This window comes from Astyanax mexicanus, chromosome 2 (genome assembly GCF_023375975.1).
Source record: "Astyanax mexicanus isolate ESR-SI-001 chromosome 2, AstMex3_surface, whole genome shotgun sequence".
Classification (NCBI taxonomy): Eukaryota; Metazoa; Chordata; class Actinopteri; order Characiformes; family Acestrorhamphidae; genus Astyanax; species Astyanax mexicanus.
In genome coordinates, this window is record NC_064409.1 from 8,058,439 (window position 1) to 8,085,586 (window position 27,148).

At 37.2% G+C, this 27,148-nt stretch overlaps 2 protein-coding genes across 3 annotated transcripts in view; both read left to right on the forward strand.

The window, feature by feature from the left end:
- Window positions 1-3,046: 3,046 nt before the first annotated feature.
- Window positions 3,047-14,440, forward strand: ing3 (inhibitor of growth family, member 3). The gene is made up of 12 exons (XM_007252394.4): window positions 3,047-3,166; window positions 3,309-3,380; window positions 4,773-4,873; window positions 5,154-5,219; window positions 5,426-5,522; window positions 5,683-5,754; window positions 6,666-6,782; window positions 6,935-7,098; window positions 7,953-8,143; window positions 8,355-8,547; window positions 11,027-11,065; window positions 12,898-14,440. Exons 1-12 carry the CDS (start codon window positions 3,139-3,141, stop codon window positions 13,012-13,014), a joined length of 1,257 nt encoding a protein of 418 aa, XP_007252456.3. The 5' UTR covers window positions 3,047-3,138; the 3' UTR covers window positions 13,015-14,440.
- A 2,363-nt stretch (window positions 14,441-16,803) lies between these two features.
- cped1 (cadherin-like and PC-esterase domain containing 1) overlaps window positions 16,804-27,148 on the forward strand; it is a 98,766-nt gene continuing 88,421 nt past the window's right edge. The window contains exon 1 of one of the 2 annotated variants that reach the window (XM_022671874.2): window positions 16,804-17,295. In XM_022671874.2, the coding sequence (XP_022527595.2) occupies window positions 17,059-17,295 (237 nt within the window). In that variant the 5' untranslated portion in view covers window positions 16,804-17,058. The remainder of the gene's footprint in view (window positions 17,296-27,148) is intronic. The other variant, XM_007252395.4, reaches the window with a different exon arrangement.

The following is a 27,148-nucleotide window of genomic DNA, read 5'->3' on the forward strand; positions in this document are numbered from 1 at the left end:
CAGTATTTAATCATTCTATTTCTCTGCATACTTTATTATCCTCCTTTCACCCTGTTATTCAATGCTCAGGACCCCAGAGGATCACCACATAGCAGATATGGAGTTTTTGTATATATAAAGCTCTGGAAAAAAAGGCCACTTCAAAATTATGAATTTCTTTGATTTTACCAAATTAAAAACCTCTGGAATATAATCAAGAGGATCAAGAGATGGATGATCACAACCATCCAACCAAGCTGAACTGCTTAAATTCTTGCTCCAGGAGTGGCATTAAGTTATTCAAAAGCATCATGTAAGACTGGTGGTGGAGAACATGATAAAACTGTGATTAAAAACCAGGATCATTCCACCAAATATTGATTTCTTAACTCTTAAAACTTTATGAATATGAAAGATTGTTTTCTTTGCATTATATGAGGTCTGAAAGCTCTTTTTTGATATTTCAGCCATTTCTCATTTTCTGCAAATAAATGCTCTAAATGACCATTTTTGGGGGGAAAGTTGGGAGAAATGTTGTCCGTGGTTTATAGAATAATATAATAAAGTAAAGTCTTTATTTTATTAGATTAAATTCTATATTTGTTGTGTAATTATTATCTTACCATCTTCCTATATCCATTATTATACCTTAAATCTTGGTACACCACTACACTGCAGATTGGGCTTTAGTTGCTGGTGATTCTGCTGCACAAACAGTCCAGCTATAAATACACACAGAACCTCATCAGAGAATCCATGTTCTTTCTCATGAGCCATCAGGGAGTATTTCACACAGCCCAAAGTCACGACGGTCCAGTGAGAGACAGGGGTAGTGCTGGTGCGCTTGTGGCTTAAATATCTAACATTTTTCTAGCATTTCAGATTTCCTCAGAGGTCTGCTTATGACATCTCTAAGTATGTACTGATTTATATATATTATATATATATATATATATATATATATATATATATATATATATATATATATATATATATATATATATATATATATATATACTATCTCACAGAAATATGAATATCTTTGAAAAGGTACTTTATTTTAGTAATTCAGTTTTAAAATGTGAAACTCATATATTATACAGATGTATTACACACAGAGCAATCTATTTTAAGCATTTTTTTCTGTTATTGTTGATGGTTTATTGTCATGGCTTGCAGCCAATGAAAAAACAAAAATCTGTGTCTCAGAAAATTTGAATATTGAATAAGACTAATTAGTCTTCGTCTTAGTCATCTGCTGGTGTTGGTCCACTGTGCTTCCCTCTGCTGACAACTTTTATTAAGATGCTGATTTCATTTTCCAGTAGGACATGGCACAGTGCCCACACTGCTAAAAGTACCAAATGGTCTTTAAGATTTTATAATTTTCATCAACGATAAAAAATATGTGTAAAAATGATAATCTCATGCTCCCTGAACCACTCTTTCACAATTCCAGCTCCATGAATCCTGGCATTTTCGTCTTGGAATATTCACGTGCCATCAGCTAAGAAAATATCCATTGATGGAATAACCTGGTCTATATTCAGTATATTCAGGTAGTCAGCTGATCTCATTCTTTCAGCACATACTGTTGCTGAACCTAAACCTGACAAACGGCAGCAACCTTAGATCATTTGCTTAGTTAAATCCAGCTGGGGACCTTTTTTTGGCCAGGCAGTGTACCTTTCCTAAGGTTGATGATTGGGGGTGAATTTGGGATGTGGGGGTCACAACATATTTTGAACCTAAAAAGGGGTCGCACAGTAAAAAAGGTTAACACTCTGCTTTATATCATAATTTATTCTGGTCTGGTGCTACAAATACATTTATTTAAGTTACAAATGAAAGCAATTTGAGGCAAGTTGTATATATTGAATTACCAACTGTAAACCAATGTGCCTGTAAATGAAAAGTCATTCACTGCTGCCCTCTTCAGGCTGATCGTGGAAACTAACCCCTCCTTTCCATACCTGAACTCTTTCTTTACTCGGCCTTGAGATTTCTAAGGAGAGTCTGTTTAGCCTTTGTGTTATTCCCTCATATTGATCCACGACAGCGGTTTGACAGTATAAAATGTATTATTATTCTGAATAGAAGAAATACGTATTATGCTCCATACTGCAACAGTGAATACTGAAAACTAAATATGAAAAATCTGTATCATGTTCTATACTGAACCTTTTTTTACTCTGTAATACATTGAGGGTAACCCTCATTTTCAATGCAGCTGAGCATTTACGACCTAAAGTGACTGAAAAAAATACATTTAAATTACAATTAAAATCAGGTAAATCCGAAGAGCTTAAACAAGGACCTTCATAAACAAAACAATCAAAATTAAAAGGTAAAAACATTCAAAAAACAGCAAATAATAAAATATTTAGTTAAGAAGAAATAAAATAATTCAGATTAAAAGGATAAGTGGACAGGCTAAAATGTAAAGCAATAAAATAAAGAGATAAATCATTTAAATAATAAAATATTTAAAAAAAATAATATTAAATAAAACGATAAAATAAATGAAATAAAAAGCTACAAGGCCAAAAGTTAAATCCCAGCTTGCCACCAACGTCCATAGACGTTAATTTTAGGGTAAAAGTTGGTCATGAGGTCAGATTCAGAGGTCAGAAATATTACGTCAGGATAACGTCTAATACCGTTATGTGCCTGCAGGGAGGAAATCAATAAATAAAAGGACGAAATGGATAAAATAAATAAAATGGCAAAAAGCTAAAACAGAAAATGTAACACAAAAAACACAAAATAAATAAAGCAATAAATAAAACCAAAGAGTCAAGAATCGTTCACTTCACAGTTTGTGTTGTTCATCCACTAATCCTAAATTATAGCCCACATAAAGCTTTACACGGGACATAAAGACATACAAGGTGGTCATAATGTTATGCTTGTTTTGTATACAGTCCATTAACACGCTGTGCGCGTTCCTTTAATAAAAACTACAAATACCATGAGCATTTTCAGTGAAGGCGGGTGCTGCGTAAGTAAGTCACCGACCAATCCCTGTGCACGTCTACGCCGCCAGGCCCCGCCCCTCCGAAATCGCCTTTTTTTTCTTCGGCGTTCAGCGAGGCGAGGCGCCATATTGAAGAGTTCTCCGTTTTCTGCAAAACCTCGAAAAATACCCCGTTAGCCACCATGCTGTACCTGGAGGACTACCTGGAGAGTGAGTATAGGTGTTTCTGTGTTCGCTCGCTGTGGTGGCGGTGTGTTCGTGTGCTGGGGGAGGCCCGTGTCGCGGGGAAACGGCCGCGCGGTCGTTAGCCGCTAGGCTAGCTCCTAACTCCGCTTTTTCTTCTCTCCGGCAGTGATCGAGCAGCTACCCATGGATCTCCGCGACAGGTTTACGGAAATGCGAGAGATGGACCTGCAGGTTCAGAGTAAGGCACTGCATTCAGCGGTTCTCTCTCAGAGTCTGACCGCTGAGACTTCAGCCCTGCAACCACTGCACTTTACTGACCCATAAAAACACTGAAACACATTACAACTCTATTATTTCACTTTTTAAACGGGTTTTCTTCAATTTCTCAAATTATGTAGATTTTCATTTCTGCTCTTCACATGATTAATTGCAGGAGGAAATTTTGTTTTTTTTTTCATTCTCTTAACAAAATTATCAAGCTAAATTTGAAAATAGAAAATTGGGTTTAAAACTTAATTATTATTATTATTTCCATTCAGTATAGCGAAGACGAAATGGGATTCATCCAAATTATTATAATTCGTCCAAAATATAATAATTAATTATCTAGTTTTTCATTTAAGCTATTCACAGACAGAATTTCATGAAAAATGAAATTCTTTCGATTTTTAAATTTGTCAATTTTTGCATCTTGTAACACAAATCGGATGGTAAAATGCAAAAATGAAAAAAATTAGGGGAAAAAAATGAAATTTGGAAAAGTCGATGAAAAACTATATTTAAAAAAATAAATAATGAGTTTTACGTCAAATTTTCGATTTTTGCATTTAACCTAAAACGGTCATAAAAATTAAATAAATAAACATTACACTGACCATTATATCATCAGATTTTTGTTACAAGATGCAGAAATGGAAAAATTAAAAAATCAAGAGAAGATTAACTACATATTTTTTACAATTTCCCTGAAACTATTTGTGATAAATGTCAGAAACTGAAAAAAATGTATGAAATCCTTTATCAGCATTTTTCTGGTAATGGGATCAAGGGAAACATTTCAGATGATGTTTTACCACCACTTTTCTATTTCCCAATTTAGTCGTAACTTTATGTTCTAAAGTTTGACCAAAATTTGAATGTGTTTTATAATAAAGTAGTTAATTATAGATGCTGAGTGCATGGAGCAGAGAAGAAAGAACCATGAGAGCTCTAGTAACTGAAAAATTGTAAAACTTAAAAAAAAAACAAAAAAAAAACTTAAGATTCTGTGTGAAGTAATAATAATTTATGTAACATAAAAATAATGTAATATATCAACACAAAAACTATTATACATAAATATCTTCACAGAAGAAAATAAGCATCACATTAAATAGCGAAACAAATGACACTCAAACAAATAAATGTGTATAACACTGATATGACGTGTTTGTTATTCTCACATAAAAATATTGCCCTCTAAAAACAAAAGTTCTCAAATTTTAGGAAAACCACTGGAACACTCCTGTTTTATTTTTTATTTTTTATTTTTATCCAGTTGCAGGCTTGACACATAGCTGTCCACTGTTAGTACACATATCTCTTAGTTGGTCATCCACTTGCAAATAATGACCCTCTTCCTGCTTTTCAGATGCGATGGACCAGCTGGAACAGAGAGTTAATGAGTTCTTTGCCAACGCTAAAAAGAACAAACCAGAATGGAGGGAAGAGCAGATGGAGGTTATTAAGAAGGTACAGAACAAAAGATGCAATTCTCTGTGGAATCCGTGGTTGGAGCATCTGCTAAAAATAACTAATTGGTTAAAGTTGTTAAATTCTGAATCAGCCCTTAATCAGCCCTCTAAACACATCTAATTGTGATGTTTACTATTCACAGTTTTGTTTTTCCACACTTAATGAACTGTATTATTAAATTATTTTTGGCTGTTTTGCTTAGCCTGTAATAAAGTATTAATTTTGATTGCAGAAGCTGTAATTAATGCATATCTTCTCCTCTGTCTCTTTTATTCAGGATTACTATAAGGCTTTGGAAGATGCAGATGAAAAAGTTCAGCTAGCCAATCAAATCTATGATCTGGTGAGTATGGATGATTGTACCGCAGTACACTTTATGTCCACTTTATGTCCACTAGAGGCAGTCACTCATTGTGAATGTACTCTTATGTGTGGAATGAATTGGAAAGATGTTTTTGTATATGCTGTGAAAGCTTGTTATTCTGATGTCTGATGATAAACAATTCTTCATAGTTCAGTTAAGGATTGTATGATTTTGTGTGCGCTCAGGTGGATCGACACTTGAGGAAGTTGGATCAGGAGTTGGCCAAATTTAAAATGGAATTGGAGGCTGATAATGCAGGAATCACTGAGATCCTGGAGAGACGTAAGTGTAGTCTGTCTGCCAAGCTAGTTATCATATGTGAGGACATCAGCTGGGAAATGTGGATCTCTTAATTATGCAGTGCTATGTGCATAAGAATGCTTGTTTAATTTATTAGTTGTTTAAGCAGCCTTTCTTAACTTACCTTTCTTCTTTTCTGTAGGGTCGTTGGAAATGGACAGCCCTTCTCAACCTGTCAATAACCACCATGTCCACTCTCACACCACAGCAGAAAGTAAGACAGTCCTCTATCTGTGTTCACTGTATGACTGCACAGTTTATTAGCCGTGTCTAAACATGCTAAATAAAGAGTTCGTACGGTCGTGAAAACCTGGAAAAGTCAAGAAATTTGAAAATAGCAATTTCCAGACCTGGATAAGTTTTAGAAAAATAAAAACACCCAGAAAGTTTAGAAAAAGTCATGGAAGTTTGGTCTACAAATCTTTGTGTTTCAGTTTATCGATTGAGAGAATTTATTCTAAGTTAACAAATACGTCAGATCAGAGTTAATTCAGTAATTTAGCCCTAAACAATGGAGCTCTCAGGATCTGACACACATTTTATTATTAAAGATTGTGTCTCACATTTTACCTAATTAATTTTAAACCTACTATAATACATTTTAATTATAGTTTTAGTTGTTTTTTGCACTGACGTTTTAAAAATCGTATGGTCATGAAAATTTGCCTTGAAGGCATAGAGTCGTGAAAAATCATGGAAATATTTATAATTAAAGCGTAATGGAAAATAAAATGAAGTGTAAGGAATAGAAACAGCTAAACATGAACTTTTAAATGACTTTTATATGCATTTATATGTTTAAAATTGAATTGTCTTTAACTGGAATGTGCTAGCATTTATTATGTAAATATGTAATCTATTGTATTTGTGCTCATTTAATAACTGAGACCAATCTTAGTGTCAATAGCGTGAACAACTCTCACCTCTCCCCCATTGTGTTTCTGTCCCCAGCACTTTGTGTAATGCGTTGCTGATGCAAATGAACAATTAGTCTATTAGTTTTTAAATTGTTAGTGTACATGTCAACAAATCGTTGCAGCCTTACTTTTAAGCTCTTACTTGCTTTCAAGCATTGTTTCTCTCCTGTTGCTCACATGTTTGTGTGTCTTTCTTTCTCCTTATCAGAGAGGAAGTACAGCGCTCCAACCCACCACACTACTGAGCACGTGCCAGAGAAGAAGTTTAAATCTGAAGCCCTGCTCTCAACACTCACATCAGATGCTTCTAAAGAGAATACGCCTGGTAAGCAAAGCACACCCTGCCTATCATGTATTTGTGTTCTAATTTAGTTATTTAAGCTTTATCTTCAGTTCTGTTTTATTATTATGACTCCTTGTATTCAGCCATGTTTGTGTTAAACTGCATGTTTCCCTGTGTGTCTGTGTGTAAAATAGGATGCAGAGTGAACAGTACCTCCACCTCCTCAAACAATGCGTACAACGCCAACTCCTCCCAGTCTCTTTCCTCCTATAACCTGAGTTCTTTGCCAGCTGGTCCAGCTGCTGGTGCAGGGGCTATTACTATGGCAGCAGCCCAAGCAGTACAGGCCACAGCACAGGTAAAATTCATTATTTCATTATCATTTCCACATTTTTTTATCCACCATATCTCCCAGTTTAATGATAACTGCCTAGGTGTAGCCCCAAACCATTTCAGCCCCCAAACCATTTCAGCCCCCAAACCATTTCAGCCCCCAACCATTTCAAACATTTTAGCCCCAAACCATTTCAGCCCCCAACCATTTCAAACATTTTAGCCCCAAACCATTTCAGCCCCCAACCATTTCAAACATTTTAGCCCCAAACCATTTCAGCCCCCAACCATTTCAAACATTTCAGCCCCCAAACCATTTCAGCCCCCAAACCATTTCAGCCCCCAAACCATTTCAGCCCCCAAACCATTTCAGCCCCCAAACCATTTCAGCCCCCAAACCATTTTAGCCCCCAACCATTTTAAACATTTCAGTCAATTTGAACAAATTGATGTTTTATTGTATATAATATAATACATGTTTCATATATTTTTAGATTGGCATAAAGTCTTAAGACTGTGGTTTTCATTACTAAAACCTTTACTTTATTCTTGAAAATCATGAAGAATTTAATGTTGATTTATGCAAAGGCTATTACATTATCTGAATAAATTAATGAATAAATAAATTCTATGATAACTTCTCAAATCTATATATTTAAAGCACCCTTTGTGGTGTGTTCCTTACGTTCCTTTGAGATCTGTACAGATACTTTCCTGTGTCTTCTATAATTCTGCTAATTGATGAGTTTTTGTCAGAGGCTACATCTTTTTACGTTTTTTAGATTGTATAGGAAGGTCAATGTAGATATATACTTTGTCAAAGGAGAGCAGGTTTGTGTAATAATAAATCTATAATATGCGTATGTGTGTTTGTTGCAGATGAAAGAGGGCAGGAGAACGTCCAGCCTGAAGGCGAGCTATGAGGCTATTAAAAACAATGATTTCTTGGGTCGGGAGTTTGCTCTAAACAGAGACTCGTCTGGCTACTCATCCTCTGCACTGGCCTCCACTCTCACACAGCCCCTCACACCCAGCAACAGCTCAGATTCCCGCACAGGACGCAAGAACAAGTAAGAAATAGCTGTTAAAGACAAATCTTCAATTTTGTCGTTCTCACTGATTACCTCAGAAAGTGTGTGAGTGTTTCCTCACATTACACTAATATTGAACATGGACTAAAGCCTACCCCATTATCTTTCTCTGTGTATATCTGTGTCTCTCTTACTGTGTCCGTGCTTGTTTTTTTCACTCACTTGCTCATTTTCTCACCCTCTCCTACAGAAGCAACACCAAGTCTTCCAATCATCAGTCCTCCTCGTCCTCCTCCTCTTCCTCCCTGTCGTCCTGCTCCTCCTCCTCAGCCCTGGCTCATGAGCTGGTCCAGCAGACAGCAGCACTGCCTGAGAGTGACAGCAGTGGCCAAGTGGACTGGACATACGACCCCAATGAGCCTCGCTACTGTATCTGCAACCAGGTATGAATGCACACTTAGGGCTGTAGAATAAATCACATTTTATCATATTATGTTAATTTTTTTAAGTGCTGTGAGAGCACCTTGATTAACTTCAGCTTCAAACTGCATTACCCACATGCAGCACCAAGACAATATTCTCAGTATTATGGTTCATTAATACACTCATACCAAAATTAAACCGACATATTAAAACGTTGTTACCACCACTGCCAACATACTTGTTTGACATTTATAATGCCGTAGGTGTTAAGCGGTACCTTCACTAGAGACCAAAAATATTACTAAAGAGGAAATGGGGCAAAGGTATGAGTTAGGGGTGGGCGATATGGCCCTAAAATAATATCATGATATTTCATGCTATTTTCGCGATACCGATGCTTTTGGCGATATGACAAAACACTCAAAAAAATAATAATAATAATTCAAAAATACACTATACACTGCAGGAAAATTAAAAAATATTTATTTTATTATGACATACAATATAATACTGCACACCTCTAGACATTAAAAAATACAATTTATCAGATTTGTAATAGAAAATAATGATCCAGAATGTCATAATGTTGTTAATAATGCACTATAAATATCTCCATATGTCCAGGATTAAAGTAAAAATAATGATAACGAACAGAAATAATCTGTCTCTAGTAGATATATAATTGGAAATGGGGTGGGAGATATGGCACAATATTTTTAGGGTATAATATCTTTCACGATATTTAAAAATGTTGACGATATTATCGTGTACGATACGATATGGCACACCCCTAGTATGAGTCAGGGGTTCCCAAATCTTTCCAACGACCCACTAAACCCATCGCAAAACTTCCCACGCCCCTGGGAATATTTCTGTACCATCTGTACTAAATGCAGCGCAACCATCAATCATCATTCAGCATTTTCTATTCCTGTGAACATGAAGCCTAGTGCTAGGTCCTCTCTGCTGTGTTTTTCTTTTTGATTCGATTTATTCTTTCTTTTCTCGGTTCTCTCGATCTGAGTTGCAGTGGCTGATTCACTTGTACATGGTTCAGCTTCAGGGTCTTCTGTTAAAGAAAGACGCTGTTATGACCATTTATTCATGAAACCAGTGAACAGGCTTGACCTATTTTGTCAAGCTTGCTGAGCTATCTATATACTAAAGGAATTTTTACTTTGTTGAATAGAAAAAAAAAAGTAATCTTGGCCCACGCCCCCCTTGCAGTACCTCTGAGGCCACCTGGGGGCTGCAGCCCACAGGTTGAAAACCATGGGTATAAGTGGTGATGTAAACTCTTAATTTTGTTGTTTTTTTGCCAGAGTTTCTTTTTTTGTGTGTGCATATGGCAGTAGTTGTTTTTTGCTTAAACTATTGAGTACACTGCCCTCATGATTATCAGTGTTATTGTTTCTGATTGTATTCCTAACTGTTCAGACAGCATGCACAAATACAGGTTAAATGAACCCAGAGTATGGCCCACAGTCTTCATCCATATTTATATCTTTGTTTGTTGTTGACCCTAAATAAGCCTAAAAAAAGTCAGTGAAGCAGCAATATGAATTTAAATCTGTTATTTTGAGGTAGAAGGTCTATGTGAAGTTGCTTATAATAATAATAATAATAATAATAATAATAATAATTATTATTATTATTATTATTATTATTATTATTATTATTATCACAATACATTTTATTTAAATAGTGCTTTTCAAAATTCTCAGTCAATTTACATGCAAAGCACAAAGTAGAAATTATTATTAAAAAGAATATCAGTCATTTATCAACCATAAAAGTAAGAATATAGATGGCTTTAACAAATGACATAACATATAAAGAAAACAAAAGGCTTCTACATCACAAATGCATGCATTAAAACTATTCTAGGAATTCTAGGAAAATACTGAAACTAAATTATGTGTTAAATGTCTTTGCTTTATTTTTACTGTAAAGTAGTGTGATGCTTGTCAGCGCAGATGTCTATCAGCTAATATTAACTAGTGGTTGACTTTATATGTGTCAGAGGAGGCTGACACAATTGACTAATTTTGCCTTCCTAGTGTTGAGCTAATTTTATTGATTTGGGGATGGAATGTGGAATTGGTTAATTGGCCTTTCAGATAGCTGGGAAAATAGAGAAAAAAATAATGACAGTAAAAGGTTTAATGTTAAGGCACTCTGATTAATAGTACAACAATGTTATTCATGTTTTACTGTCTGTTATCAAATAAATTTAATTAGGGGTCTCTCCCTGGCATACACACCTGGCTGAATGTGTGTGTGCAAAAGCATTGTCTCTATGAGAAGGCATTCTGTCTTATGGTGGGCCACAAAAACTGCTGCTTTTGTTGAAACTGTGTTGTCGAAAGATAAGTTCTGTGTGTGTGTGCGCGTGTTTTTGTACATCAAAGCACCAGTAAGTACCATGTCTCTCTTTGCAGGTGCATGAATGCATGTGTGTGAGCACATTTACCTAAAAGATTCTCTTTCTGTTTGCAGGTGTCTTATGGTGAGATGGTTGGCTGTGATAACCAGGATGTAAGTACTCATTCCTCTGCTGCAGCACTGAAACCCAGCCACATATCCTCCTCATTCAACGCACATGTTCTCACTCTCTCACATCTTACTCACGCTCTTCACGTTCAGCTCTTTTAAATTAGACATCATGTGAACGTTGTGCTTTACATAAAAGCGTGTTCCTCCACACTACAGGATGTTGAGTCATAAATATTGGATGTTTTTAATATTTTTTTATGCAAACTTGGCAGCAGTTAATGTACTGTTAGAACTCCAGACTAACTTTTTCTTCTTTTTTTTTCATAAGTGACCCAAAGCTTTGTTAGCTGTACCACACTGAGTACAAACAGCTGTTTGTATTTCTTAGTGTATTATCTTATGACTAGTTAGAAGCATTAAGTTTAAAGCAAGAGCAATGCAATTACACAATTCTAACATTTTCAGTTACAATTTTTTTTCAGCAAATAGAATTATACTTTAGTTTAGGAAGTCAGAACGATTGCCTGGTTTAATGTGTAGTTGGAGTAGTAGTATTAACCCGCAGTTTTTTTTTTGTTTTTTTTTTTCAAAAATTCAGTACAATTAAGCAAATGCCATGTACTTAAGATTACTTTTACAAAAGTCTGCAGAGGAAAAAAAATTGCATGTCCATGATGCAACTAGCTCAACCAGCATCATATATTGGCAGATTTTTTTTTAATGGGCATTTTATGGCTGCTCAATTATATACTATGCTTCACTCTCCTGGTTTGAGCGTGATCATTTCACCTGTACTTGTACATGCTGATATGATTTATCTAGTTTACTTTTACACTTACACTTTTCTGTCATGTTTCTCAATCTTTTTAATTTTCACTTGTTTGTACACGGACATCCACATTTGCTTTCTTTAAAAAGCGCAATTCATCAGTAAGATTTTCCCTGCTTTATATTTCATTGGTTATTAAGGAGAGTGAGACACTTGACAATTGACTGACTTAAGCCCTACCCGGATGGGATTAGTTTCTCAGGGGGACGTCTGTGAAAAATTGCATCTGAACTGCCATTGAAAAAACAGGAGGGATAAGAGAGGGTTTTTTTTTTTTTTTTTTAGTCACATGACATCGCATTCAGTAGCTCCTCCATTTCCACTTGCTATTGTGTTTTTACATGGATCTCCGTGGAAACGCGCTCCCAAAGTGTAATTGCAGTGGCAAAATAGCTTTTATATTTTATTAAACGCGAGGTGACGAAACTCACATGCATGGCCATTCCAGATGCGAATAAAATCACAGAGGACCCACCATAAAAGAGAAAATTACCCCAGGACCTCAGAATAGGGCTTTTGCTTTTAGAGTGATTCACAGCCTTAAAGATTGGATGAGGGGTGAACATTTGATTACGCGCACCCCGTTTTACAAAATAATCTGGGAAAACCAGGAGGAAGAAAACTCAACTCAATTCGAATATTGTCCTAATTACAAAACTTCCACTAGTACCAAGTAATTCATAGATGTTTCTCAATATAAACTCATAAGCTTCATACGTGAAATTCCCTCGTGTGTATTCAAGGAATTAATAAAATAAGGGAGAGATGATTTAATTAGACCCCTGATCTCAGGTCTTAATCACCATATTTTGAATTGATGCCAGACATATTACACTACAATTACTAATAACAGTGTGAAGTACTTAATAGATATCCTCTCTCTAATAATCTCTAATGTCTGTGTGACTGAGTAGATTAGCCTTTTCACCTACTGCTTGGACAGTCAGTCTGTGTTAGTGCACTCATGTATGTCTGTAGCCCCTTTTTAAAAAATAGGGGAAAAATGGAGAGTGCTTTGATCTGAACTCTTTCCTTCTTTCTGCAGTGTCCGATTGAGTGGTTCCACTACGGCTGTGTGGGCTTGACTGAGGCGCCTAAAGGAAAGTGGTATTGCCCACAGTGTACAGCAGCAATGAAGAGGAGGGGAAGCAGGCATAAATAAGACGTATGGCTACATGTGGATGACGACCCTACTCTTCTTTCCTCCTTAAATCCCTGTCGACAGACTTTTCTCACTGACCAACCAATCCCTTGTTCTTTAAAAAAAAAAAAAAAAAAAAAGTGTCTGCCTGAAAGAACTTCTTCAATGTGATCCGCAGACACATCCTCATCATTATCAGGGCGAATAAGGGTGGTAAACACTTTTTTTTTTTTTTTATAAAGAAAGCGTGTTCATGTATTAAGTAGTCAGCCCGGCTCTGTGTAGTTTGATGCTACTGGACTTCTTCTTCAGGCGGTTCATAGTCTCCCTCCATCTTCCACAAGTCCTAATTGGTGGGGGAGGGTCAACCGTGCACCCAAAACTCAGACATTCCTCAGTCTGCCACGCGTGATGGAGGGGTGGGGTCATGACCTGGAGTACACATTAGTGCAGTGTGCTCCTCTATAATCCATATTCACAGAGACAGAGACAGACTTGGGGAAATATTCCACAGCTGTCGTCAATGGATTATGAACCTCGGACATTTAAATACATTTTTTTTTTAATCTTAACGATGCTTCTGAATGAGAAGATTCTAATGGCATTGATTTATGCCTAGAAACGTACTGGTGCTGTTCACCAGTGAAGATTTTGATGTTCTCTGGTACCCTGGGTGTATTCAGTAGACCCAGTGTTTCAATAAAAAAAATGACCTGAAGTAGCCCCACAATGCTAATTTTAGTGTTCTGCTTGATCTAACACACTCATTTTAACTTAATTAAGGGCTTTTTAGTTAGTTAATGAGTTCAGGTATGTTGGAACAAGCGGAGACGCTAAAAAGCACAGTGAATGAGGTACTTCAGAGCCAGGATTGAAGAAATGCTGCAGTAGACAATGTTATATTGTGCCCCACTTTGGGGAAAAAAAAAGGCCTTGAGTAGCCCAAGACAGGATGCTGTCATAAATTTGTACACACAGTTCAAGGAATGTCTGCTTATCTCCAAGTGTGCTCTTTAGGATGGTGATTATCTAATTAGTCCATATTCTGATGAAAACTGATTATGATAAGGTTTTATTTCATTCATAAGCAGTACATAAGCAGTGCCGCGAGTCCATAAACACCCCTGCACAGCATGCTCATGTCCGGAGTAAAAAGGGGAGCAGTATTGCCCACTTGCAGTTAAGCTTAAATACCTTGGACTCTGTATTTGTGAGTGAATCAAATCACATCCCAGTGTTCTCCCTTGGGCTGGGCTTTTAAAACAAGAAGCTCTTTAAGATGTACTATAGAAAGAACAAAGTGATAACTGGGGCCCTGTGTGTGTATGTAAGTGTGTAAAGTATGTGTGTCTGTGTCTCTAGCCTGTACTGCACTGAAATGGTGATTCAAAGTTTCCAGAGATGTAGAGGAAAAAAAATCAAATAAAATGATCAACAACTTTTGGTATTTCCTGTGTTGAAGGATGTTTTTATTGTTTTTGGATCCAGTTTCGAGTTTCTTCACTTAACTAGGTCCAATTGTTTGGTTAAAGGTCTAATAAAATTTAATACGCTTACAAAAATATGCTGTAATAATAAAAGTAGTGAGCTTATTTATAGTTTCTCCTAAAGTTTTAAAAAAGTTACTGTGTCTGCTGTCCACGGAAGCATTTCTGTTATTGATTTTGAGCATTGCTGTCAGTCAGGATTTGATTGCATTCAGCAACAAAAGCAGTATTACTTCTGAAAGTCTTATTCTAGTGGTTGTGCTTCTGTTTCTTTAGACAAAAGACAAGCTGTTTGTGCATTTCCACATCTAATGGCAATGTGTGATATGGTTAATTGTAGAAAAGCTTAACATTTACCATTGTTTACTGTGTGGTGCTTTGAACCAAGTGTTGCCATGTCTGCAGCAACCTAACCAGTACATTTGTAAGATAAGCATTGTGACCAAGTCAGTGTTTGTCACTTGCTCAGCTTATCACATTCATGCATAAAAATGCTTGTGGTGAGCAAGGAACTGCAAGGAACCTGCCCACCACTCTGGGCACGTTTGCTCACGATACTGTATGTCAGTGTCAGTGTTTGTGTTTACTGCATGGATGGGTTAATGGCAAAAGCTAAATTGCATCTTTGCTTCCAGCAAGTATTCTCTGAAAATATTCTCTGAAATGAGCAGTTTTACATCAAATTACTCCACATGACATTTTAACCATTTAATTAACAGATATTTAATAAAATAAAATATAACATTTTATTTTATAAGTTCCTTTTTAAGTGAACTGTGTGTGAGCTGTTCTGTAGCTCTTAATGTCTCCTCGTTCCCTCCACACATAAACTCCTGATGCTCCCCATAAGGCTCCCCTGCCTTCAATCCAGCAACAGCACAGGCTGTGTTTATTCATCCCCAAGGGTCCTGTATTTTTAGGGAGCAGTAGCTGCAGAACCACCACTCTATATCCATGGAGGAAGTTACTGTTGACTTTACTCTCCTCACACACGCATATCTTACCTCCTCCTCCTTCTTCTCTGTGGACTAACGTAGACCAGGTGTCCGGTGGTCCTCTCTCAGCTGAGACCTGCTGCTCTGCTGTCTGTGTTCAAATGCTCTCAGCTTGTTTACCAGGGGCTTCAAATATAAAAAAAATACTCTTATATTTCCAATTTCTTGCATTGCATCTCATCTGGCTTCGAAGAAATGCCTCCACCAAAAGATTAAATGTCGAACATAAATCTTTCCCTAATTTTATTTGGACGGAGCCATGTATTTTATGGCATTATATTTAAAAACAAACATTTAAAAAATCTTGTGGAGAGTATAACAAAAAAACAAGTGTTTTATTGCCTCAGGGCAACACCATAACATATGAGGGTTAATTAATATTGTTCCCAAGCTTTAATAAGTTGTGGCCATGCATTATTGTTTTTTTTTTTGTACATGATGTGTAAGTGTGCCAAGTCCTGCTGGAAAATAAATCTGCATCTCCATAAAAGATGTCAGCAGAGGGAAGCATGAAGTGCTATACAATCTCCTGGTAGAGGCTGCGAAGACTTTGAACTTGATAAAACACAGTGGACCAACACCAGCAGATGACATGTCTCTCCAAACCATCACTGATCATCAGTAAACCTGGCATTTCATTTGTAAATCAAGGGAGCAGAGTCTGGAGGAAGAGTGTGGAAAGACACACAGTACAAGCTGCTTGAGGTCTAGAGTGAAGTTTCCATCCACAATCAGTGATGGTTTGGAGAGACATATCATCTGCTGGTGTTGGTCCACTGTGTTCTTTTTTTGGAAAATCTTACAGCACTTCATGCTTCCCTCTGCTGACAACTTTTTTATGGAGATGAGGATTTCATTTTCCAGCAGGACTTGGCACACTGCCAAAACTACCAAATTGTCTTATATAATATTCTAATTTTCTGAGACACTGATTTGCTGGTTTTATTGGCTGTAAGCCATAATTATTGTCAACAATAAAATAAATAAACACTTAAAATAGCTCACTCTGTGTGTAATACATCTATATAATGAGTTTGACAATAACTTTTTAATATTCTAATTTGTGAGATAGTAATAGTAGTTAATAACATTGTAACACATATAGCAAAAGCTTTGAGACAGAGAGAGAGAGACAGAGGGAGAAAGAGAGAGAGAGACAGAGGGAGAAAGAGAGAGAGAGAAAGATCTTTCAGTCATGAGCTTTAAGTCAAGAGTATTTTTGTGGTTCAGCTACTCTGAGAGGAAAAGGAGCTCCTCCTGTCTGTCTGTCTGTCTGTCTATCTGTCTGTCTGTCTGTATGTCAGTCAGTCAGTCTGTCCTCCGCGCGCGCTGGACGCGCTCCCCGCTCGAGGACGCTGTGAGGATTTAAATGCCCCGCCCCTCCTCCGTGGTCCCGAGCGGAGTGAAGTCTGGGGGTCTTCAGGCGAGCGCAGCGCTTTTCCTCCCGTTAACTGAAGTTAGGAAAACTCTCCGGGCTTCTGTTGGCTCCTCGCAGGGCAGCCGGATAAGCGGATAATCCTCCCCGGCCCTGATGGTGTCTCAGCGCGGCTGTGAGTCTGAGGAGCGCCGCTCGGACCGCGGGGATGCTGCCGCTGCCGCTGCCGCTGCTGCTCCGGACAGGCTGGATGCTCCGGCGTAGGAGCTGCACGGCTCCCGCGCTCCTGCTGGCTCTGGCCGCGCTCCTCCTCTACCACACCTCCTCCACCGTGGACCGGACCCGTGGCGGGACCGGTCCCCGGGGACAGAGCAACAAGTCCGGGATGGATAGGAGGGACGGGGTGCTGCTCCTGGATCCAGAACAGCTTCACTCTCTGCTGGAAGTAAGTGAGAAATTCAGACTGCATGTCTTCAGCTATAGTGAGACGAATTTGGTCCTTTGGTGTGGAGGACCCAACCTTTTTATAAAGTATAATAACCAAAAAAGTGTTTTGTTAACGTTCAATCAACGTTGAATTAACACAGCAGACACACAACAGACCTTCAACGTTGACATGTGGTTAATATAAAATGAATAAAGTAAAGCCTGTTGTTGTTTCAACGTTTAAACAACATAGAAACAATGCTTAATGTTAAATAGTTGTGCAAACGTTTACATTTTAACGTTGAATCAACATTATGTCCCCAACCTTGTGCCTTTTGAATTAGTATTTTACATTCAATAACCAAACAATTTCATAAAATATTTGGATGGAGGGATGAAAAAGTGTTTTACTTCAATTTGCAGTAATTCCTTTTTAATTTGACACAAATTCTTCACCATACCTGAGGGTATGTTCATGCTCTATTAGTTTTACTGTTTAGTTTTTGAGATCAGATGTTTAATAATCAGATTGGTAGTGGGGATGGGTAGCATTCTTTATACTCTGTAGCTTTACTACAGTGATGTAAGTGTATTATTGACACTCTGTTAACCGTAGGATTTTATAGTTTTAGCTACTTTTTGTTTGTAGTTGTACAGTCTCTACTTTTCAGAGATGTATATTCAGAGAGAGAATTAAAAAATGAAATTATTTTTTTAATCATGGTATACTGTGTTTTTTTTTTCTCTGAGCCCCCCAAATGTGAGCTATGGTTTATTAAAGGTTAAAAGTAAGGCGTTGAAACAACGCTGCCATATCATTGTTGATTTAACACTGAAATCAGTATCTGATTGATGGTTAGATTTGACTGATGTTCCAAACTGATATTTGATGATGTGTGTGTCACTTTATTTTAAAGTTTTACAAGTGTTCAGGTAAAATATCTGCATTTAACTATTTTTGTTGCACTTTTATCTTATGGGTCATTATCAGAACTAAATAGAAAAATATTTACATTTTTAACAAATATTTTAAGTACCTTGATATTTTACCATGACAGGGTGGACAGATTAAGCTTAATTATAAAACAGTATTATACATATTAGGTGAAATAAATATTATTAATTGCTGAACATGCAGCATGTGTCTTCAGTCTCTTAAATATATGAATATGAAGGTTGTGATGTCAATAATGTCAAATGTTATTTAAAGGAGAGGTTATCCTGAGATGACAGGGTGCACAGGAAACTAATGCACAGTTATGAAAATAGCTAAATGTATTCCAGTGTGTGTCCCTAATAAGGGACAGCAATGGCAAAACTCTGAAACATTGCATCAAAAAAGCAGTTTAGGCCTTTTATTACAGTGTTTAACATCACTTTAGAATCTATTAAATCGATATATATTCCTGTTATTCTTTCTCAAACATCACTTGAGTAGTGTGTTTCCTTTGGTCCCCTGCTGACCTTCTATTTTAAGTCCTTGTTAAATTTAGTGGGTAAGCATTGTTTATTTTTAATGGGGTCTTTGTGGTAGTATTTTTGGTGAAGAAGCTGAAGGCTGGCTGGCAATTGGCTGAGAGGCTCCACGGAGGAGGGTTTATTTATGATAGCACACATGCTTCTACTCAGCGCTGACATGACTGACACCTGCACCAGTGCATTAGTGGTGCGGAGAGTATAAAAAAACATTAGACATCCCAGATGCCCCATCACAGGTTTATTTATGCTTGACTTTGGTTCCGAATATGTGAGCTGAAGTGTGTGTGTGTGTGTGTGTGTTGTGAAAGCTCGCAAGATAAAAAAAGTAAGATAAAAAGGATGAGAGAAGCAATGATCAATGAGACTGAAATGCCTTTTAAAAATGAAGGTGTTTCATAGGTCTGTCATAAAATACCTATTATCTCAACTTATCATTTAATAAATGGACTTTACCTTAGGCATTTTTACTGACATCTACAGCTCTGGACCACTTTTGTTTTTGAATCAGTTTCTCTATTTATAGGTTTATGTTTGAGTAAAACATTGTTGTTTTATTCTTTAAACTACTTCCAACATTTCTCCTAAATTTCTAATAAAAATATTGTCATTTATAGCATTTATTTGCAGAAAATGAGAAATGGCTGAAATAACAAAAAAAGATGCAGAGCTTTCAGACCTCAAATAATGCAAAGATTTAAGTTTTAAGAGTTCAGAAATAAATATTTGGTGGAATAACCCTGGTTTTCATGCATATTGGCTTGTTCTCCTCCACCAGTCTTACACGCTGCTTTTGGATAACTTTATGCCTGCACTCCTGGTGCAGAAATTCAAACAGTTCAGCTTGATTTGATGGCTTGTGATCATCTATCGACCTCTTGATTATATTCCAGAGATTTTACGTTTGGTAAAATCAAGGAAAAACATCATTATTAAATGGTCTCATAAGTTTTTCTCATATTATAGTGAACAAATAAATATGTCAATGTAGTTTTATTCTGTAAATGATTCTTAAATAATTGTTTTTTAAAATGATAATAATACTGTTTAGCACAAATATCGTCCAATAAAAAAAGTTTAATGACAGGCCTAGTGCTTTAAATGCTTGTTGTTGAGTGATGTCTCAGAAGAACCATGTTGGTTTCATGAAGAACCATGAGACATGTTTGATGAAGAAAGATGTATAAGGGTGAAGAAGGACCTTTTAAAAGACTAAAGAATCCTTATTAGATGTACAGATTGAGGTTCTGTACACTCCCTTGCATCTCAAACATTTGAAACCCCTTTATTTTTAATGTAGAGTGTAAAGAGTTGAGCCAGAGAGGTGTAAAGGCTTAAGCTCATGTTGTGGCAGTGTGCTTCCGATAATCCCCATGCTACTGGACTCTGAGCAGGAAGTGTGTGAGCCATAGAGCATGACAGCTGTGTCCCTGATCAGCTGTGAGGCCTCCCTGTGTGTGTGAGAGCATGCGAGTGTATGGACAGACTTAAATAGAGTTGTCAGTAGCATGTGCGCCCACTCAAAGGAGCCATCCATCAGTGTAACTGCTACGTATACAGTGTAGCACTGGCACGATCCCAAATATCATCAGACATACAGTACCATTCTAAAGTGTGGAATCGTTATATTTACTATATACACTAACTGGCCAAAAAAAAAAGTTTTGCGGCATGAATTCACTGTGGATTAATAAATAATGGTAGAGGCACAAAGCCTTCTCCAGCACATCCCAAAGATTCTCAATGAGGTTAAGATCTGGACTCTGTGGTGAACTCTCTCTCAATCCATGTGTGAAAATGATCTCATGCTCCCTGAACCCTGAACTCTTTCATAATTCCAGCCCCATGAATCCTGACATTGTCATCTTGGAATATGGTCGTGCCATCAGTGAAGAAAAAATAAATCCATTGATGGAATAACCTGGTCTATATTCAGTATATTCAGGTAGTCAGCTGACTTCATTTTTTGAGCACATACTGTTGCTGAACCTAGACTATTGACTATCAATTTGAAAATACAAAGCATTGCTTTGTGAGTGTGTTTATTTTACTATAACTTATTATAACCTTGTAGTGACTGACAGCTGTAACTATTGTGGACACACACTTTCATTTCATATTTCGTATTACCCTCCTACTAATTTTTAACTTTTTAAACTCTTTTTTTGTCCGATTATTTATTGTATTATTTCTATTAACCTTATAATAGTAGTATATGTTTTTAAATGGCATAAACTTTAATATCGTTACAGAAGGACGGATTTTATATTCAAACCAACAAGTTTAGCTCAATGTCAAGGGCTCAAGGGCTTTGAGCATGGCACACATGTGCTTTTTAGGCACTTACCCTGTGTGTGTGTGCATTAGTGAGCGTGTGTGTGAAGAGGCATCCAAGCCTAGGTCAAATGTCGCGAGTTTGTCGGGGCAGATTTAGGCTGAGTGCCTCTCTCGGGCTTGTTGAGTTTGTTTGCTGCTCCACAGCAACAAGCAGTCGAACAGAGTCCACAGTTTTGTGGAGTACCATAATAAGCAGATTCACAGAAGTGTGTGTGTGTGTTGTGTGTGTGTGTGTTGGAATAGGACGTAACAGGAATGTCTCCATTTAGTCTGACAGCACTTGGTAGAAATGTGTGTGTGTGTGTGTGTGTGTGTGGTAAAGCTACAGAAGAGCGAATGGAGAAGTGGCGTTACATAATGAGTCAGTTCTGTATCTAGGCCTTGGTCTGATGTCCCTCTGACTTGATTCCTAAACAGCCCCATTCACACTTCCTCTATAGCCTTTATAGTCTCCTGACTACACACACACACATACACAAACACACACACACACACACACACTTCAGGCCTCACTGTATATCAATGTACAGTGTTGTGTCAGTTCACAGCTTTTCTGAACTAGTTCAAGTTCAGTTCATACATGCTCAAAGTGAACAGTTCACGTTCACAATTTTAATTCTAAACTAGTTCAAAGTTCAGTTCGTTTTACTTTTTTCGTGAGATATTCAAATAAATCCTTTTTTTCACACTACAAGCTAGAAATCACTATACGTTCTTTGAAACTGCTCATTGTAGACATTTACTCATGACACTGCAATTGTGGGTTTCTTACCAGGTGATGAAAATGTTCATAAGGAGAATCGATGTCTGTCTCCGTGCATCACTTCCACTAGCCATTTTTTTTAATTGCAGCGCTTTCTCTCACTCCCGTCATTGGTCTCTTTCTCTCTCTCTCTCTCTCGCCCTCGCGCTCCGCTCTTTTTAAACAGTTATAGTCATTCTCAGCGGTTGATTCAATAAATTTGATGTGATTTTCAAAATTGGGTAATTAATTAAGATACAAGATGGAATCAGAAAGATTTATGCTTCTCTAAAAAAATCTCTAAAGAAACGCAGAGGTCTTTATTTTATTTGGCAGTATTTTTCATATTTTGCCTTTTTCTTTAGCTGATATATATATATATATATATATATATATATATATATATATATATATATAAATATATATAATTATATATATATGAAATATATAAAATAGTCAGTCTGTGAGTCTGCCTTCTCTGGACATATTATTCACATATTATGACCTCCAACTCCTAGCATGCACTCACACTGGACCTTCCAGAGTCTGGTAATCATGTTCATGCTCTCCTAGATTCTGATTGCTCACAGCTGGTCTGTGTTAGTATAAATACGCCTTTGTTTCAGTAGCTTCTGCCCAAGTATTAAATCTAGTTTACTAGCTCTTCTAAGACGCGTTTCTTTTGTTTCTTTTCCTTTGTTATCAATCTGTTTTTGTGTTTTTTTGCCTTTTGCCAACCTTATTTTTTGTATTAAGATTACTCTTTTTGCCTAGCACTTAACCTTTTGGATTTTCTGTGTATGAATTTTTTTTTGCCTTCAACACTCTATTATGTTGTTTATTTTTGCTGCTTTCCTGTTATTAATCATGCCTGTCCCCTTGTAACTAATGTAACCTTAACCACTTGGTTAATAAACTTTATGTAAAATATCTGCGTCTTCCTCATGTCATATATTTATTTTTGCACCTTGTTCAATATAAAAGTTTATTACTGTAAAGGGAGTTGCTTACTGTTCTTAAGCAGTAGATAAATTAAACTTATTTATGATTTAAATATTATTTTTTGCCTAAAATAATTTTTGTTTTCGTATTGTTTTATACTTGTTTTTTTTCCTTACACATTTTTAACACCTTGGAAAAAATGGTGCTTTTTGTTGCTATTTTGGCGTATCTACATATTGAGGCTTTATTTTTTTTTATTAAGTCTTAAGTGAAATTTGATTTCCAACTCTGTTGACTCATTCTGTTTTTCTCTGTGTTTCTACAGTGTTAGGTCACTTTTGACCTGCATGTAAAGACACTCAGTGAGCAGGATTTATCTAATGGTGCTGTATGTAAGGATGTATAAACCATGAAAGTAAGCCAGGTCAGAAGACTGATCAAAGCAGTGAGCGTGTAGTCATGCTGTGCTGTTCTCTGTAAGACCCAGATTAGATTAGGTTTGGGAAGCTAAGCACTGCTGTAGCTAATTTAGTGTTTCTGCTAAATGCCAGTCCGTAGAGATAGAGGAGTTTATAGCTCACAGTACTTTTTTCAGGAAGACGTTTGATTTGATTTGACTCCTAGGAGAAAGGAAGCCAAGTTGTGTTTCATAAATAACGAAATGTTTTTCACATTGCACACACTGTATTCTAAAAGCTACGATAAATATCTTCAAAAACGTAACCGCCAATATGAAGATCTGATTATTCTGAAAAAAGTACAGTTTTAAGTGTTTTCTCATGATATGTCAGTGTATAACAACACTTTTAAACAATATTCTTAGGTTTTATATGTATTTACTAGGGGTGTCACGATTCTCTAAATCCTCGATTCGATTTCATTTTCGATTTGAGGGTCACGATTCGATTCGATTCTCGATTTTCTTGTTTTTTTTTCTTGTTATTATTTTATGCCTCATAAAATTTAAATAATATATTTATTATTATTATTATTATTATTATAAATATTATAAATATTATTATTATTATTTATTAAGATATATATGGTAATGCCATCTAGTGACTTTTTTTGGTAGCAACAGTGTGCACTATTAAAACAAGCAGTTTATCAGAGCTGTGTGTGGATGGCTGGTGAAACTGCTCATTACATGAAGCTGCAGTTCTTCATCCAACCACTAGCAGCAGCAGCACAAGCCCCGCTCTCTTCACTCAGTCACTACTTCAGTACAGCCCAGCCACGGGCTACAGAGCTCAGCCAGTCCGTTTTTACTGTTTCTGTAAACAAATAAAGGTTTTAACCCCACTAACCGGATAATACAGCTCACTACAGTTCATCTTTCAGCCCAAGCAGCTAACAGCAGCAGGTTAGAACAGCCGACACGGAGGCACTGCTCGGATTACATTATAAACAGGTCAGTTAGCGCGCTGCTAACCTCAGGATAGTGGACACACCACGGCCGCCAGGTAAGTCTTTTAAAGGCTACTGAAGACTATTAAAGGCTATTAGAGTGTAACCCCTGGCTCCCAGGGGTTACAAGAGGTTATTGAAAGCATTATTGGGGGGCAGAAATCAGTACAGGCTGGTTAGATAAGTGATGTGGGTATTGTCTTATAAATATTTACACATAACTTATATCTCTCCTGAAAAGCTTTTATTTTAGTCAGAAACACGCTTGTGTTTACTTTATCTGAGAGAAAGATGTTTTTTTAATTCAATGGAAAGCAACAGGTGTAGTCAATTATAAGTTTAAGATTTTTAATCCACCTCACTGTGATCTATAGTCAGTGTTCTCAAGTCACACTGACACACGCATTTCAGCGAGTTCACACGCTCTCACCTGCGCGCACCCACCCCTCCGTTAGATACAGATACAAAACCTGCGCGCCCAACCCCCGCCCCCCCTCCCCCGTTGGACAGATAAAAACAGTGATCACACTCCCGCCGACTGCGCTCATGCAGTGGCTATCTCTATTTAAATGAATAGGATGCGCTGTGTTGGTGCCGCGCCATTTGCGTAGCGCGCTGCGCTATTTGCGTAGCGCGCGCGGGAGGGATCGTCGATCCTCTTTTTGACTTCGATACTCGAGATCGTGACCTCATTTCGATTCGATTTCGATAAAATATCGAGATCGTGACACCCCTAGTATTTACCTTTATTCCTAATGCTATAAATTGTTTAAATATACTTTTTTGTACATTGTTTCAGTTGAACTGCACAAGCAGCTCTTCAAATTGTGTAAATGGACCAAAAGAAATGGTCAGAAAGTCTTGGAATGGAAATTTATAGTACCGTATTTTTCAGACTATAAGGCGCACTGGATTATGAGCTGCATTAAGTAATACTAGTAAGGATGCCTACATCGAAGTAAGCAAGGGTGTCGTCATGTTTTTCTTCTAATAGGGAAGCTAAGGGGAAGTGGATAAGTAAATACAAATATAATTTAAAAATTTTAAAAAGATAAACGAGTGAAGCGATTTCGTTTATTTATAGTAAGCTTAGAATTCCAATATTTTGTCTAAGGGTGAGTTTTCAGTGAAGTTTCTCCAGCATTAAGACTGGGATGTAGCAGCATTAGCATTAGCCGCTAAGCACTAATATGGTGTAAATGCCACCCGCTAGACTGAGGAACCCTGAGTGTTCTGGTAACCCAGGGCGCTTTTAGCTAGCGGTTCGTCCCATTTAGCTTGTTTTAACACTGCAAACACACAGACTACAGTCCAATATACTCTCCTCTGAACGTTGAAAGAGCTAGTGCTAGTGCTAGTGCTGCTGCTCCCAGCCTTAGTGCTGGATAAACTTTACTGAGAACTCACCCTTATAAGACTGTACTTCAGCGGAGTGGCTTTCCTGTCCCTTATACCTGACTGGTAGAATTCATACATAAGGATTAATTAAATGATTTTAGGTGCGAGTTAATGGCTCTGTATAGTCCCATGACAACTTAAAGTACTTTTGGCTAAATGCTAAATAGTACTAAACCCATTTTTAGAGCTGTACAGACCCTGCTCTGCTTTAAGTCTGTGAGTGTTTATGCTTTTACCATAACATTACCATTATAGATAGTTAGATAGAGTTCTGTTAGAGCAGCGCTGGTACATATTAAAGGCTGTGCTGTTTCTGGACTGACTGAATGATGGATGTTTCACAGTGTGAACTCTGTGGTTTAACTGTGTGGGCTGACTGAGTGTAAGAATGTACAGACTGACTGGCATGATTGAGTGCAGTGAAACGACTTGCGTGACGTGGACCACTTCAGCGCTTCAGCTGTGTGCTCAGATGTGGAGTATATATAGTGAGTGGAACAGTATTATGGTGTGTACAGGCCCTTGCAGATGGTGAAAAGGCTCATGTGTTTAGTGTGAGACAGTGAGAGAAAGAGAATAGTTTATGATGAAACTAGCTTGAATGTTTAGTCTGTTAGTGATGGTGAGGAGTATTTTTAACTTGGCCTGTCTACAGCCGTGATAGACCTTTGAACTTAATCCTTGGAGCCAGTGGTAACAGAACTCCAGATCCTGAGGGAGAGCGCGAGAGCATGTACTGGCTAGAAGAAGAAGAAGAGAAAGAGAGAGAGAAAGGGAGAGAGTGAAGAAAGCTTAAATAAAATGTGGATCTCTTGCCAAATCGTCCAGCAGTTACTAAGTAAAGCATCCACTTAGCATGGACAAACAGGCCCCGAGACTGTATGTGAATACCAACAAAACTGACCCTCCCTCTGTCTTTATCTTTAATTCACTCTCTGTTTCTTTCGCTCTGTCACACTCTTTTTTTTCTCAAGCATTCGCACAGTTGTTTATAGCAGCACTGATTTCCTCTGTGAACCTCTCCTGGTTCTATGTAGTCTACTATAATATTCTTAAAAGTTTTTTTAAAAGAAAAGTATGCCTTTAATAAAGCATGGCCCCTAAAAAACTGAACAACCTTGAAGTAATAAATAAAAATATATAAATTTAGAGATGAATTTTAACCTTAAGTTGATTCATATTGCCTTTGCACAGTTGTTTATAGTAGCACTGATTTCCTCTGTGAACCTCTCCTGGTTTTCTGCGGTCTACTACACTACTCTTAAAAGGTCCTAAAAGAAAAGCATGTCTTTAATAAGGCATGACCCCTAAAAAAAACTGAACTGAAGCCTGAAGTAATAAAAAAATGGAAAGTTTACAGATGAATTTGAACCTGTTGATGCATATTTCCTCTCTATCTTGTCTCTCTACCTCTCGCTACTGTGTGTAGAGAGAGTCACCACCACTTTGATCAGTTCTATCTCTCTTTATTCTTATGTGTATGTGTATTTGACAATGACTTTCCCTGGGACTAAAGGAAGTTTAGTCAAAATGTGATAAAATTGAATGGAAACCTTCCATTTTTACTGCT

Bases quoted from the DNA above. Each gene is read 5' to 3' on its own strand.
- ing3 (XM_007252394.4), top strand. From the start codon at position 3,139: ATGCTGTACCTGGAGGACTACCTGGAGA. The intron at 3,167-3,308 runs GTGAGTATAGGT...TCTCTCCGGCAG, and splicing joins CCTGGAGGACTACCTGGAGA to TGATCGAGCAGCTACCCATG. The intron at 3,381-4,772 runs GTAAGGCACTGC...CCTGCTTTTCAG, and splicing joins GATGGACCTGCAGGTTCAGA to ATGCGATGGACCAGCTGGAA.